The sequence below is a fragment of the Leucopleurus acutus genome, assembly GCF_964270905.1.
Source record: "Leucopleurus acutus genome assembly, chromosome: 6".
In the NCBI taxonomy this organism is placed as follows: domain Eukaryota; kingdom Metazoa; phylum Chordata; class Mammalia; order Artiodactyla; family Delphinidae; genus Leucopleurus; species Leucopleurus acutus.
The window spans coordinates 26,826,149-26,842,666 of NC_139149.1; the positions used below are offsets into that span (position 1 = coordinate 26,826,149).

The 16,518-nt window shown below is 39.7% G+C and overlaps 1 protein-coding gene across 1 annotated transcript in view; it reads left to right on the forward strand.

Moving 5' to 3' along the window:
* Window positions 1–16,518, forward strand: part of THSD7B (thrombospondin type 1 domain containing 7B) — a gene marked incomplete at its 3' end in the record, with an annotated part of 763,972 nt that overhangs the window by 274,572 nt on the left and 472,882 nt on the right. The window contains exon 6 of the mRNA XM_082841629.1: window positions 5,193–5,390. Coding sequence (XP_082697755.1) covers window positions 5,193–5,390 — 198 coding nt within the window. The remainder of the gene's footprint in view (window positions 1–5,192; window positions 5,391–16,518) is intronic.

Genomic DNA, 16,518 nt, shown 5'->3' on the forward strand with positions numbered 1-16,518 from the left:
TCCACGTGGCTGTTATTTTTAGGCAGACACCCTTCAATCAGGAATCATCTGAGTTTTGTGGCCATCAGCCATTCAAAGTACATTAGGAAATCCGCCGTTGTGCACAGCCTTTGCTCCTTCCGTCAGGTCTGTGACAGGCAGACAAGGGGATGGGTGTTCGGCAGGTCGGTACTTGTCAAGTGAAGCTAGGACACCTTTCAGAGGAATTTAAATTGGATCAAGTTTTATCATTCATTGCTTTATCTTTGATACTCTCCCAGAGAGTTATAATTAGAGATATATGAAAGATAAATACCCTGAAAAACTTGCTGATGGACGAACTCTACCCATAGGTATAGTGCATTTCTAAAAATTCTTTTTGATACATAGACATATATTTATATGACATCCTTGTCCCTTTTCAGATATATTCTAGAAAGGCAACCTTGCCTACAGAAGTTGTTCTTAAGAGAAATTTTATGGAGGCTTCCCGATATGGCGTTACAATAGGTAACTGCTTGTGTGTTAGGACTTCAGGGAATCCTACCCTCCCTCAGTATAGTATCCCTTGCCCCTACCCCCATTATAGCACCTAAAGGTCTAAAAATCCCCAAAGGAAAAGACATTGTGAAACTGAGAAGCCATGACTATCTATGAACATAGTCTTTTATGCTCTGAAAGAAATCAATTTAGATGACACACTAAAGTAGGAAAATGCTGACGTGTTTTAGATCTTATATAACAAGAATGGGGAAAATTTCCATTTTCATCCATGCCTGCTAGAAAGATCCACCATTAATGAGAAGTCTATGAAATAATTTTGCTTTGTCACAGATCATATGTAAGACAGTTTTTTTGTATGTGTGTGTGTTGTTTTTTTTTTTTTGCGGTACGCGGGCCTCTCATCACTGTTGTGGCCTCTCCCGTTGCGGAGCACAGGCTCCGGACGTGCAGGCTCAGCGGCCATAGCTTACGGGCCCAGCCGCTCCGCGGCATGTGGGATCTTCCCGGACCGGGGAACAAACCCGTGTCCCTTGCATCGGCAGGCAGACTCTCAACCACTGCGCCACCAGGGAAGCCCTGCTCAGGTTCTTTGACTCAGAGTTGTTAACCAGTGTCCAAGGCTGCAGAGGTGAGAGGCAACTGGAATGCTCTAAGAGAGAATAAGCTTCTGTTATCCTTGGTTAACCTGCTGGATGTTTCTTCAAGCCTGTCCCAACAGAGTTAGTGTAGAGACAAGTGTTGGCATTGGTGGCTTTGTAGAAGCTCATGTGGACACTTTTGAGCCACTAGCATGTGAAGATGTAGGTCCTTAGACCTGGATTGACCCTCCTGAGCCTCCTTTAAGTTTTCTGTGGCTTCAATTAAAAAACATTGACCTCTCTTCTGCCACTGGTACTTCCTTCCTTTTCTTTCCCCAACCCACGAATCATTCTTTTTTAATTATCCTCAGTAGCATATGCACTAAAATAGTAGAATATATACTAAATCCTTGGGTTCACAGAGAAAAACCATGCAAATATAGTTTCACTAAAGGTGAACTGAATCTGTGGCCGGGAAGCGATTATTAGAACTCCTTCTTGCTACTCAGGACCTAAAGTTCTGATATGTAATCTGCACAGTTTTATTTTAAGGAAATGATCCATTGTACCTGTCAGATTCACTGTTCTAAGTGGGGCTAGAACACATCATACACGGGAGCTGAATTCAATTCTTTCTTGTGAAGAGGTAACAACTCAGGAAGACCTCCGCTGAATTTCATACGTATCCATTTTTGTAATTGAAGTATAGTTGATTTACAATACTTTGTTTCAGGTGTACAGCACAGTTATACGTATATATGCAGTTATATATATGTATGCATATATGTATACATATGTACATATATGCATATATGTGTGTGTGTGTGTGTATCTTCAGATTCTGTTCCCTTATAGGTATTACAAAATATTGAGTAGAGTTCCCTGTGCTATACAGTAGGTCCTTGTTGGTTATCTATTTTGTATATAGTAGTGTGTATATGTTAATCCGACCTCCTAATTTATCCCTCATACGTATCCATTTAACCAGTTATGTGCCTTAGGAGAAGTAATCAGTTATCACCTAGTCTTAGTTTTCACGTATGTAAAATGAGAATAGTAACTTACGAAATTGTTTAGGGGGTTTATTAATTTGGGGTAATAGAAGTAAAGTGGCTACCACAGTCTTGGTATAGGGTGGATGCTTAGTTAATATATGTGCTTTTTGACTTGTTGGACTGTGTGCTCTGTGAAGAATAGATTTATGTCTTCTGTTCCTCCTGTGGCTTCCCACAGTGTATTATAGCGATCTACCTACGGCAGCTACTGTTTACTGAATGGTACTATCTGATTAGTATGGAATTCAGTGAATGAAGGTAAATGGTTGGCTGGGCCCAGCCACTGTGGACTTGGCAGTTGTGTATCTCTCAGAACAGAAGTACCCAGAGGAAGCCTGATGTCTACTGCAGCCATGAACACCAGTGTGTGATTAAAGTGCTAACAAGAGAATCCAAGGTTTTTGTTTATGCTGAGCCTGTGCTTTGATGTGATCCTAGTTAGAGTCAGGACAAGGGCAGCACAAATGAGTGACTGCAAGAATTTATTGACTGAGGAGATGTAATCTACAGATTTATGGCGAGATAGATGCAACTTGATTTATAGAGGAAAACTGCACCTGCCCCTCACTGGTGTTAAGCTCTAGGTAATAGGACACTCAGCATCCCTCCGTAGAGACCGCTAAGTTTCTGGGCCGGTTGTCAAACATTGTAAATCATGGAGCCCCATGCCGTGTCTTGCTCAAAGATACAAACTAAACAAGCACAAGCATGAGACAATAAATAAGCAGCATATGGACATTACATGTAAGAGTAGAGGTCATCCAAGTTGTGTGGCAATGAGGGCTCTGGGGTCATCCATGCTGTGTGGCAATGAGGCCTCAGAGGTCATTGTAGTTTGATGGCCGTCGAGTGTAGTTTAGAGCTCTGTGTGTTTCCTGCCGCTCTTCTCAAGGCGGCCCGGGAAAGGAGCTGAATTTTCCTGCAGGTTTTATTTTGACTAATTAATGACATAAACTTGGAGGTTTGAGGCGCAGCAGAAGCCATCTATTGTTTTAATTGCTTCTGACCTTAATATTTTCAATGCCATGAGGATATGTTCTCTGACTGGCCAAATGATGCCTGCCCACAGGTGGTCAATCCGTAAAGTAAGAGTCTGTCTTTTAAAAGGAGCTCATGGGTTAACCCTGAACCAAAAAAAAAAAAAAAAAAAAAAAAAACCGATAAAGCCCTTACAACTTGGCATCTAAAATACTTGCCCAGCCCTGCAATATTCTAAGGGAGTTCGGCTCCATCTTGTGGCCTAAAACCAAGTGTCCATTTGTTCCATCCTTCTTGGCTACTTAAGAGGAGACAGTCTTTTGCCAACTACACCTTGAGCCTTGTATTCTTTTTGTCTCACTACTATTTGTGGGGAAATAGGCATGGCCCTGGCTAACTGAGAGGGGTACGCCTGGCTTTGTTACCTCTCATGCTCCCAAACTTATCTCTCTCCCCCCCTCTTGTGGGAAGAGTGGTGGGGTACCACAGTCTTCTGCTGTGAATTCAGTGTTCTCATGCTAGCTTCCTAAAAGTCTCTTATTTATTTATTTATTTTTACCTGTCCCAAGGAATAAATGGTCATTTCTTAAGATGCTATTATGTAATAAGATTGGTTTCATTTAAAAAAAAGAAAAAGGAATTAAATCCGTTGACTGAATTTGGAGAATTAAAGGATGGACGGGGGCTTCCCTGGTGACACAGCGGTTGAGAATCTGCCTGCTAATGCAGGGGACACGGGTTCGGGCCCTGGTCTGGGAGGATCCCACATGCTGCGGAGCGACTAAGCCCGTGAGCCACAATTACTGAGCCTGCACGTCTGGAGCCTGTGCTCCGCAACAAGAGAGGCCGCCATAGTGAGAGGCCCGTGCACCGCGATGAAGAGTGGACCCCGCTCGCCGCAACTAGAGAAAGCCCTCGCACAGAAACGAAGACGCAACACAGCAAAAATAAATTAATTAATTAATAAACTCCTACCTGCAACATCTTCTTTTAAAAAATAAATAAAAGGATGGACGGTAAGATATGAGATCCATGGAAGGTAGGCCTAGTTTTTAGAAGTGATATGTCCTGAGGGCCAGAGGTGGAAAACTCACAAGCAAAAGGGTTGCATCTCATTCTCAGTGGCTTTTTAAAGCTTACGTGGCTTTTTAAAATGTAAATTAATTCCCATCATTTAAAAATAGAGAGATGTCATATAAAAAACAAGCATAACTTGCATTTCTGGCTTCTTAGTCAAAATTGGAAGATTTGACAACATAGGGTTCACATTTCCTTGTGGTAACAGTCAATGGAAACTGAATAATAGTCAAACACTTTAAAGCAAGCACACATCTTCCGTTTTACCACAGACCCCACCACTCCCTACAGTCTTGTGGTCGACCCATATCCCATCCCTCAATTTGTACCTGCTTGACTCCTGCTTGACACTGAGTTTGTGACTCTGTAGGCTTGTAGCATGTAAGACCCATTCACGTCCTTATTATGGTATAACTTTGGGCCTAGTCCCACAGTACATTTTTAAAAACTGAGTAATTGTCTAGGGACCCATGTCTAGCCAGGGTGGGGAGTGCAGCCCAAAGATGTCCTGTCTTCACAGGGCAGGCTGACCTGGAAATCTCAGGAGAGTGATGCAGGGAGATCTCAGGGCCTGAAACAGTGACCTGGGATATGTCAAAGCATAGATGTATTTCAGCTTAATACAGAGTAACAAGAATGTCAAAAACAACAACAAAAAGAAAATGGGGATTTATCTATGTTTAGGCTGTTTCCGTGAGTCTTCGTTTATTTGTTCTGGTTTACTGATACCATTGGACATATGCTGTTTATTACTCCATTTGATTATGCCTGGCCACTCTAACTCCTAAGCTGTAAACTCTTAGAAGACAGATTTTCTGTTCCAGTTCTTTTCCCTTTTGTCTTTCCTTTCCTCTTCTCATCTCCCCATTTCCCGTAACATAAAACACATAAAAATAATACATGCTTTAGAGTTAGCTGTAGGTACACAAATAAAAGTTCCATCAGTTTCCTAGCTGCTGCTGCTTTTCCTTTGCTGGATCAGGATGGAATCCCATGAACCTTTTATTCTTTCTCATTTTAGGATTTAGAATGAGACAGCGCCACGTCCTCATGGAGTCCACAGGGCCTGCAGGGCACTGCCCTCACTTGGTGGAATCTGTCCCTTGTGAGGATCCGGTGTGTTATCAGTGGCTGACATCTGAAGGGATCTGTATCCCTGATCACGGCAAGTGTGGCCCCGGACATCGCATCCTGAAGGCTGTCTGCCAGAATGAGCAAGGTATGACTCAAAGAAACACGAGGATTGTGTCACCACTCTCAGGCCATCTTCCCCAGGGAGAGAAACACAGTCTTTCCTATTCTTGAATACTCACGTTTAAGTCAAGTGACCTATTGCTGCAGAGTAAGCTGCTTTGATTTAATACGGGGCCAAGTACTCCATGACAAAAGAACACTGTCTGATTATACCTAAATGTCATACAGTGAACCCAGAGCATTCTCTGGAGTTTTTAATTCATTAAGACAAACAGAATACAGAAATTGGCTGGAGGATCTTCAACTTATCAGTACAAAACACGTTTGATTTGCCTTTATTGATGTTGATATGTAATATGCTTTTATATATTATTAACAAATACTGCCTGGTAAAGATTCCAGGGCTGCCTGCAGCTCCCTCCGAGTTAAAAAGAAAAAAAAAAAAAGTACTAAGCTGTATCTTTTCAATTATATAACATTAGATTAGAATCAGTTCTAGACATAATGCTTACATTTCTAAAGAACCATTTTAAAGTATAAGTTGTCAAGATTTACAAAACTATTAACAGTGGTGTCTTTCCTTCATCACCAAGCTTCTGGTGTGATGGTTGTGTGAAATGAAGGGTGACTGAGAAAATATGTAAGTCACATGGAGATGAGAAAAGTGACATTTAAATAGAGTTAAAAAAATTCGGCCTTTTGGAAGAGTATCGAGTATGTGTATTAATCAGTTCTGCCATGAGAAGTCAGAATTTATAATGCTCTTGGCGTGTGGAGTGAAATGTTTTGACTTATGGAGTAAAGAAATCTATAGAACAGAAGGAAATTTCCAAGTGGATTCAGAACGGATATTAGCATCCACACAGGGTTGACATTCAGCAATGAATTTCCTGTTCCCTTCCTTCCTCTCTCCCCTTCTCTCTCTCTCTCTCTCCCCACCCCGTCTCTCTCCTTCCCCACCCCCCCATCACTTCCTTCTTTCTTTCCTTCTTCCCTCTTCTTTTTATCCCTCCCTCTCTCCCTCCATCCATTGTTCCTTCATTTTTTTTAATCATTACCTTACTTAGACAAATATACATTTTATCAGGTGATGTAATTGATTACCTCATGAAGCCAGGTAGTTGTTTAATTAATTAGGGCCACACCAGATTATATTAGCTACAGTCCTTTTTGACTAAAATCGTTAACACAGTGGCTTCTAATATTACTGAATAATTTTTGAATTGCGGTGACATGTGTGAAATTTATTACCAGCAGCCCATAAGATCACTTTTTGAATTCAAGAAAAGTAGTATAGATGTTTAAAACCCGGGCTCTAGTGTCAGACAGGTTGCAATTTCCAGTCTGCTACTCTTCTGCTAGATAATATCAGGAAAATTATTTAACTGTGGAGGCATCCTTTCCTTCAGCTGTAAAGCGGGGATAATAAAACCTACCTCTCACTCTCAGCTTGTGAGAATTAAATTACTTACATAAAAGTGATTAGTGAAGTGTCTGGCACATAACCATTCAAAATAAGCTATGAGCTTACTTAGTTGTAATGCACATTTATTACTGTTCTCTGTCCTGGGGGATTTGTGCAAAGAGCATTCTTTTAAAAAATGAAATAAATGAAAATAATAATGAGGATTAGAATAACCATACTAGTTCGTCTCCCCAACCTCCAGCTGTGGAAACATAATCATTTGTTGGGTTGAGACCCAACGACAAATGACTGTAAGGATTTGTCATCCCATAGCAGGAACTGGAGACTCCACAAGGCTGTCATACTATGGCCACAGGGCCAGGAACTTCTTTCACAATGTGTACTGTCCCTTCTACAGTATTGCAGAGTGTGAGATTCTGATTTATAGTTAGAAATATATATTTGGTCCGTGTTCTGGCACACAGCTTCTAAAACCACGGGGATTTCCTGAGGAGTAAGAACAGTGGGAGTAGGTTTTGTTATAATGTTTGGTCTCCGGCCCTCCGTTCCTGAAATGACTTCCATGAAGGTGAAATTGGTGTCTTGTTACTCACATCAAGCCCCTTTCTACCACAACTGGGTTTATATGAACGAGATGACTTTTGGCAAGTGCCTAAAGGTGGGGCTGGTTGCACAGGAACCAACTGTGAATAGAGGGATGGAACTTTCAACCCTACCCCCTGATATCGGGGGGAGGGGGAGGGACGAGAGGCCGAATCAACCACTAATGGCTAGTGAGTTAATCAACCATGCCTACGTAATGAAGCCTCCATAAAAACCCAAAGGACATTGTTCAGAGAGCTTCCGGGTTGGTGAATGCATGGAGATTTGGGAAGAGCAGCGCAGGGAGGCTCCTTGCCCTTTCCCATACCTTGCCCTGTGCATGTCTTCCATCGGATTGTTCCCAAGTTTTATCCTCTTATAATAAACTGGTTATCTAGTAAGCAAAGTGGATTTCCTGAGTTCTGTGAGCCTCTGTAGCCAATTAATGAAACTCAAGAAGGGGGTCATGGGAACTTCTGATTTATAGCCAGTTGGTCAGAACTACAGGGAACAACTTGGACTTGTGACTGGCATCCTGAGTTGGAGGAGGTCATTGGAACCCCCAGTTTGTAGCCAGTTGGTCAGAAGCACAGGTAACCGGGGCTTGAGATCGGTGTCTTAAGCGGAGGGCGGCCTTATGGGACTGAGCCCTTTACCTGTGGAATAGGATGCTACCTCCAGATAGATAGTGTCAGAATTGAGTTGACTAGTAGGATAACCAGCTGGTATTGGAGAATTCTCTTAGTGTAGGGTGGGGAAATAACGCCCCCCCAACATACGCACACATTGTGACTGAACGTAGAACACTTTTTTACAGAGCTGTCAACTCTACCATTTTATAGAAATTCTACAGTTTTATTGCTATTCATGTGAAATAACTAATTTTCAGCATTGACCTACCCTCTCAATTTTTATGGCATAAGTAGGAATTACTACTGGCTCACATCAGTTTCATGAAATCTTTGTGGGTTTTGTGGGATAACAGCCACAGCTGTGGTTACAAGAACATACTGGCCTCCTGATGACTGAAGCAGTCTTTTGTCCAGTGAAAAACTGAAAATGTGATCTGGTTGCACTTTTTGAAGTTCAGCTTCAATGAGGTTGTGGATGATTGATGATCAAAGTTTGCCAGAGAAATGCTCCCGTTTGACCCTCTACATATCATCATAGCATTTCCTTAGTGATAGGAATTGACAGAATTGTTGACACATTTAAATGCTTGGTGAGAAAAAAAGGACTGAGATCTATTTAATGAATCTCCTGTGATTTTTTTCTTGTAACTTTTGATACTTTCCTTTTCATCACTCTGAGTTTATTAATTGTTTCATAGGCCTTTTATTTCAGAATTTATTCATCCGTAAATGGATGAGACCAAAAGAAATAAATGTTTTTTGATTAAAAAAATCAAACAAACTCATATTAGATCTAATTGGACTTGAGGCTTGCTATAATTTCCAAGGTTACTTGCTATGTCCTTTATTTAAAGGCTTGTCCATATTGACTCACTCCAGGTATCCCTTATGCCACAAGGAACATTCAGTATCCTTGCAAAATGTCTGCAACCCATTCAGATAGCGGAGCCAAGAGATTCTCACACAGCCGTGATCAAGATTCTGTATGACTCTTAAAAAAAAAAAAATTGCTTATTTTCTTTATTTTTTTGGCTGCGTCAGGTCTTAGTTGCAGCATGCGGGATCTTTCGTTGGGGTTCATGGGCTTCTCTCTAGTTGTGGCGTGCGGGTTTTCTCTCTCTAGTTGTAGCATGTGGGCTCCAAGGCGCATGGGCTCTGTAGTTGTGGCACGTGGGCTCCAGAGCCTGTGGGATCTGTAGTTTGCAGCATGTGGGCTCTCTAGTTGAGGTGCGCAAGCTCAGTAGTTGTGGCATGCGGGCTTAGTTGCCCCATGGCATGTAGGATCTTGGTTCCCTGACCGGGGATCAAGCCTGCGTCCCCTGAACTGCAAGGTGGATTCTTTTACCACTGGACCACCGGGGAAGTCCCAAGATTCCGTAGGACTCTTGACAGTGTCTTGTGGAGCATAACTCCTGCCACTGGAAAGACATGTTTCTGTTCCTCAGAAGCTCCTTTATACCACTAGCTTGGGAACTTAAAGATTACACAATCTATGCCACATTGAAGCTAGGAAGTAACTGGAAATAGCAGTTTTGATATCCGTAAATCTTGTGGGTTAGTTTAAGAATGTGATCTACTTCAGACTACTTAAAATTCAAGTAGTCATCTATGAATTTCTACAGCTATCTCTGTTGATATATAGTACTTGGACCCATTCTCTATTTGATTTATTAGTGATACTCTTCAATCAGTCTCACTAAAGTTGCTATTTCTCACCCAGCCTGTGATTGTAGCAAATATTCTGTTAGTAATATTTATTTTCATTAAGAAAATTGTATTATAGATTACATGAATGGGTATTCTGGTTTGGAATCTGATTTCCAGTACTTTGATTGGTGAATTAGCTTTGATTTCTCTCCTCTGCACATCTAATCATTAGTATGGGTCAAAAGATGTCTACTAAGTATAGAGTACATATAGGTTTTTCTTGTCTCATCGACAAGTAGGTTTTCTACATTTCAAAGGGGGCATTTGAGTTTCCATAGAAATTTTTTTTTTTGAGGAAAAAAACTTTATTTTTTAATTTTTTTAAAACAGCTTTATTGGAGTATAATTGCTTTACAATGGTATGTTAGTTTCTGCTTTGTAACAAAGTGAATCAGCTATACATATACATATATCCCCATATCGCCTCCCTCTTGCATCTCCTTCCCTCCCACCCCACCCCCATCCCACCCCTCTAGGTGGTCACAAAGCACCGAGCTGATCTCCCTGTGCTATGCGGCTGCTTCCAACTAGCTATCTATTTTACGTTTGGTAGTGTATATATGTCCATGCCACTCTCTCATTTTGTCCCAGCTTACCCTTCCCCCTCCTTGTGTCCTCAAGTCCATTCTGTACATCTGCATCTTTATTCCTGTCCTGCCCCTAGGTTCTTCATAATCATTTTTTTTTTGATTCCATATATATGTGTGAGCATACGGTATTTGTTTTCCTCTTTCTGACTTACTTCACTCTGTATGACAGACTCTAGGTCCACCCACCACACTACAAATAACTCAATTTCGTTTCTTTTTATGGCTGAGTAATATTCCATTGTACATATGTGCCACATCTTCTTTATCCATTCGTCTGTTGATGGACACTTAGATTGCTTCCATATCCTGACTATTGTAAATAGAGTTGCAATGAACATTGTGGTACATGACTCTCTTTGAATTATGGTTTTCTCAGGGTATATGCCCAGCAGTGGGATTGCTGGGTCTTATGGTAGTTCTATTTTTAGTTTTTTAAGGAACCTCCATATTGTTCTCCTTAGTGTCTGTATCAATTTACATTCCCACCAACAGTGCAAGAGGGTTCCCTTTTCTCCACACCCTCTCCAGCTCTACAGAAGTTAAAAAATTTTTTGTTCTAGTTCTGCAAAAACTGCCATTGGTAATTTGATAGAGATTGCATTGAATCTTTAGATTGCCTTGGGTGGTATGGTCATTTTAGCAGTATTGATTCTTCCAATCCTAGAGATTGTCATACTAAGTGAAGAAGTCAAACAAAGAAAGACAAATATCATATGATATAACTTATATGTGAAATCTAAAAAAAAATGATACAAAAGAACTTACTAATGAAATAGAAATAGACTCACAGACAGAGAAAACAAATTTATGGTTACTAAATGGGAAAGGGGAGGGAGGGGGGGAGGGAGGGAAGGATAAATTAGGAGTTTGGGATTAACAGATAGCACTACTATATGTAAAATAGATAACAAGGTCCTACTGTATAGCACATTCAGTTACATACATACACATATATGTGTTACTGAATCACTTTGCTGTACACTGGAAACTAACACAACATATTAAATCAATTATACTTCAATAAAAAGGCGGGCATTTGAAAGTAAATGGAGTGTGATCCAAACCGCATGCTGACATATTTTTCCCTTAGATTTTCAAGTTAATTCACTGTTTTCAACTTTGTTTCTCTGACATGTAACTGGTTTATTGTTGCTAGGTTTCACTGGCAATAGAGGAAGGTTTAGCATCAGGTGACATCTTCCCAGAGCAGGTTGGGAAGATCCCCATAATGCCAGCGCAGTGGACAGCATTCCCAGTGGCTGGCAGGTGACCACTATTTATCACTGTTCATGTCTCCAGGATGCAAAGTGGGTAGACACCACAGAGTCATTGGATAAACACCAGACTGCCCACTGGTGTGGTCGGACCCTGAGCACTCGCCACGTATTTTGCTCCATAAGTTACCAAATAAGCTGTCTTTAAAAAGTGTCTGTATATTTCATCAAGCATCTTTATTCAGAGATAATGCAGTGTACATTCTGCACTTGTAGAAAGCTAATACCCCTGCGGGAGAAGAGTGTAATACATCAGGAAGAACAAGGTTCACACGCTGACAGGTACAAGGAGTTAAGAGTTCTCTGGCACCTCTTCACCACTCCCTTGCATGCAAGGTTTATTATTTTCACAGTTCCACTGACCTTCTCCATGCAAATATTTTCCTTAAGTGGGATATATATTTGCACAGAAAGCATGAGGAATGATTTTCCATCATTAAGGGAGACTTGGCTTTTCCTTTCAGAGGCATTTTTTTTTGAGTTCTTGCCTTGTATCATTAACCTTGAACAATCCAAAAATGTGATCTTTAATCTTAGCTAAAATGACATTTGTTTGCAATCCTTAACAACCATAAGTGCCTTTTCTGGGATGAATTTAATTGGTGGAAAGCATGCTAGAATAATCGTTTACCTGAGTTGGATTAAAATGTTTAAACATGTTTTTAAGTCTGTGATTGGAGTTGGAAGTTTTGTTTTGTTTATTTTTATCTTTAAATCTCAAGAAATGTTCTTGGGCTGACCTGTGAGAATAAGGTCAGACTCCATTCATATGGGAAATTGTTGATCAGAATATTTTGTGATTCCCCAGAACAATAAATAGAACCCCTGTTGTGCTTTCAACTCATTATTTTTTAAACCTTTTGATCATGTTGTATCTCATGTTGGTCAATGAGTACTGCTTTACTTCTCTGTATATATTTTTCTTTTTTTAACAAGACTTTCTAACTACTGTTTCAGCACAGTATTTATTTTCTTGTATTTTAGGAAGAACAAGGGATGTTCATCAGGTATTTGATATATTTGCCATTCGAGTATATTCCTGCAATAAATCAACCTATTTAAGAGACACCAAACAATGAGAGCTATGATAGAGAATACAGTGCCTCTAAATTAAATTTCAAATATGGGTCTTCTAAAAGTTTTGAACAATGGCAGCTTCGTTCAAATAAGTATACAGTTTATTAAGATGTGCATTTTGGAAACGATAATAGTAATTGGGATTTTATTTTTTAAAAAGTAACTATCATTTTCTTCTTAATCTCTTAATTTTTTGTTTCTATTTGTAGTTAAAAATAACCCCACAACAAAACACTTAACCTTTGCCTAAGGTTTGGGAATCTTTGCCCTATGCTGCCAGGTGTTCAGAGGAATTCAAAAGAGAGGAGAATGAACATGGACATGCATTTTATATTAGCAATGTAAATTCAGAGAAATGGCTTTTTAGAGTACTCAGACTTCGCAAGTACTACTGTGTCCTGCCCAGATCCTATTGGCAATTTACCATATCTGTGCATGCCAGCCAGAAATTCAACTGACACCACCTGCATCTCTTTGCCTAAGGAATTTCTTCAGTCACTGGAGCCTTCTTTGTCCATATATGCAGTTAGAAGTGCCAGGGAGTTAACAATGCCAGGGAGCAAACTTCAAGCAGTGATTGAGAGTTGATGTATCAATACCAACTCCCTTGCCCCTCAGATGGAAGAGCCTTGAGGTATATATTCTATGCTGTGTCATAGAGCTCCCAGTGAGATGAAACACCACTTACTGATGGTCTGATTTTTTTAATTATACGCACTTTATCAGCCTCCTTCCCTTTCCTGTCTCACTCCCCTACTCTTGCACTGGTTCCCTGGCATTATTCCCCAATAAATACAATAAATACGTGCCGATAAATCTTTATCACAGAGTTTGGTTATGGTACATCTCAAACGAAGACAAGGATGCTTGAAAGATACTTAGTGGATCCACTATTGTAGGAGATACAGGGTTCAATTCAGATCATACCATAGTGATGATGACATTTAAAACTCACCTTACAGGGAAGAAATGATATAGTCTCTCATGAGATTTCATTCAATATTTTGAGAAACTCTGACTGTTTATCAATTGTTGGGTAATATCTGAAGGGCTTCAATATACTGCTTCTTTCTTCCCTTTGAAAACATAAAGAAACAAAAAACAAAACAAAACAAAAAAACACTGTTGAATCCTATTTCTTTCCCAGTTAGGCAATGCTAGTAACTTATACCATCCTCCTGAGTCTTGTTTTCCAACAGTCGAGTCATTTTATGACTCTCAGCGGAGGACTAGGTTATTCATATTTTCATTTTGTAGTGATTCCAGAGGGTATTGGAATGTTTCTGAATAACAATGAGACAATCAGACTTTTTCGGATGTTAACAGACTTATTTGTGTTGGGGGACATGTGGCTTTATCTCCTCTCTTCTAGATCAGTGGTTGTAAAATGATGGTGTGTATCAGAATCACTCAGAGAGGTTATAAAAGCACAAAAGTCTGCCACCCACCCCGCACTCTAGAGTTTCTGACTCAGTACATCTGAGATGGGGCTCAAGAACTGATATTTCTAACAAGTTCCCAAGGGATGCTGACGATGCTGGTCCAGGGACCATAATTTGCGAAACACTGTTCCAGGCAGAAAGGGGCCTGTGGGCAGCCTCATCACATTACTACATAACGGAGGTAGGCTAGAACAGTGAAAGGCATATCTTACACTTCATCATAATTGGCAGTGGTATTGATTCTAATCTGTCGTTTCTTCTTTCCTGCTGGGGAAATTATTCTTGAAATCCATGAAATAGATTACTGTCTTTCCAGAAGGAAGCAGTGAGTAAATATTCTTTTATTTCTTTATTGTTACCTAGATGGATTACTAGAAGATCAAATAGTGGAAAGCAATAGTGTACTCTTGCAGAAACAGAAGACAAATAATATGTGAGATGAGTTATTTAGGCTTAGAGGAGAGAATTTTCATTTTCAGCAAGCTATCTTTCTCCGACCACCAACTGATAGCAGTTTGGTGTCAGTGTCCTTACCGAAAGAAGTGTGGTGATGACAAATACGTTGTATGAAATTTTGAGATGAACCTGACATTGCAGTTGAAAGTGCCAATAAGATCAGGCTGCTATTCACACTGCAGGAATCAGACTGTAAAGGAGAGTAAGTTTGAGAGTTCCTGTAGCCAAGTTCCGTCATTCCCTTTCATTTAGATGTCTTGCGGTGAAATTAATGGTGAATCTTTAATAATGTTTGGCAATGAGGGGATCCAAAAGAGAAAAATAGACTCATTCTAATCAGACTTTTCCCATCCATGTTTGACGGGAAGGTGGGTAGTAGACGTAAGCTGGTGAATCAATTTAAATGCTAAAGAGAGAGGAGCTGCAGTGTAGTTTTAAATATGTCTACTGTATGTTGTATGTCGATAAACAGGTATTGTATTTTAAATTATATCCTCTTTCCACTCTGTTACCTACCTAGACATCGCAAGAGAGCTTTTGTCTCTTTTCTCTTTTGCTGAGATGCCTAAAGAAATGACTGTATTCACATCACTACCCAGCAGTATTCTACAATCAGACTAAATACAGTCTGATTTCTCCAGATTTATAATACTTAGAAATAGCTTAGAGTAAATTGCTTCCTGAGTGTGCCTAAGTCTCTCATAGAAAGACTGTCTCCTTTTTCTGTCTCTTCTGAAATTCTCACTAGGCAGTCTACTTTCTGTTCCCATTCCTTGTGTCAAAAAGCAAAATAAATCTTAAATTGTACTGATACTTCAAAATGTAGTTCACATGATTAAAAGGTCATTCCGACCTTTCAGTGGGAATTAATGTGAGATTGTCACCCTTCCCATTACTTTCAACTTTCTGGACATGCTCTGAGTTTCCCTCTTCCATTGTGCATTCCACTAGTATTACTAACAGGGATTAGTTATAACATTAGTCACAGGGATATAATTTTGCTTTCTCATTCTGAAATGCATTTTAAAGTGGTATATGGATGTTTCAAGTGGCCTTTGACTGGTTACTCCTGACATACCATCTCTCTACTTCCTCCTCTATGTAGACATAGGAAAAGTAAAGAACTTGGATTAAAACACACTTCTAGTATGATGGAGTAATTTCCACTGATAAGATAGCCAATATGACTCAATTAGTAAGTGCAATCAGAGGATAACCTGTGCTGTCTGTACCCATTTGAGTGTTTTCAGGAAAATATAATGAAGCAAAACTTTCCTGGATAGGCTAATCCACCCCACACAAAACCAATTAGAAGAACATTTTACCTAAGAAAGTTTTGTATTTCTAAATTAAAATAATTTATACATATACTTTAACTGATTGATGATTCAAAATTAAGAATTCATAGTGTATAACGCTTTGTGCTGTGTTGTTCATTCCATACTTAGTGAGTTGTATGCTATGCCCAAAGAATGACATAATTTTCCGTGGAGAGATATCTAAGAAGTAGAAATAAAAAAATGTTTAGAGAAATCATACATTTTGTATCAAAGAAACATAAACTAAAGAAAAAATAGTTTGAAAGTTAATTTAGGAATATCTTAAGACCATGATACTTCTCTTATTCCGTTGGTAGATTTCAGTCAACAACAAGCATCTAGGAAATCCATAGCTCACCATAAGTGCTGCCTCTATCTGTTACCTCCATGGTAATTTGCCTCCACAGTCATGATCATGTTATTCCCCTGTCTGAGATGCTCATCCACTTCTTCTTCCTTTGGCTAATTCTTACTCATCCTTTAACAACTTCAATTGATGTCTTACAGGAAACCATCTCTCCACTCCCACTCTACCTCTTTAAGCTGGTCTAGAACCTCAATTGAACATTATAGTTACCATCTACCTCAGATTCTTGTCACAGTCAATTGTGATAATTCCATTTCCTTTATAGATGATTGGTTCAGAAA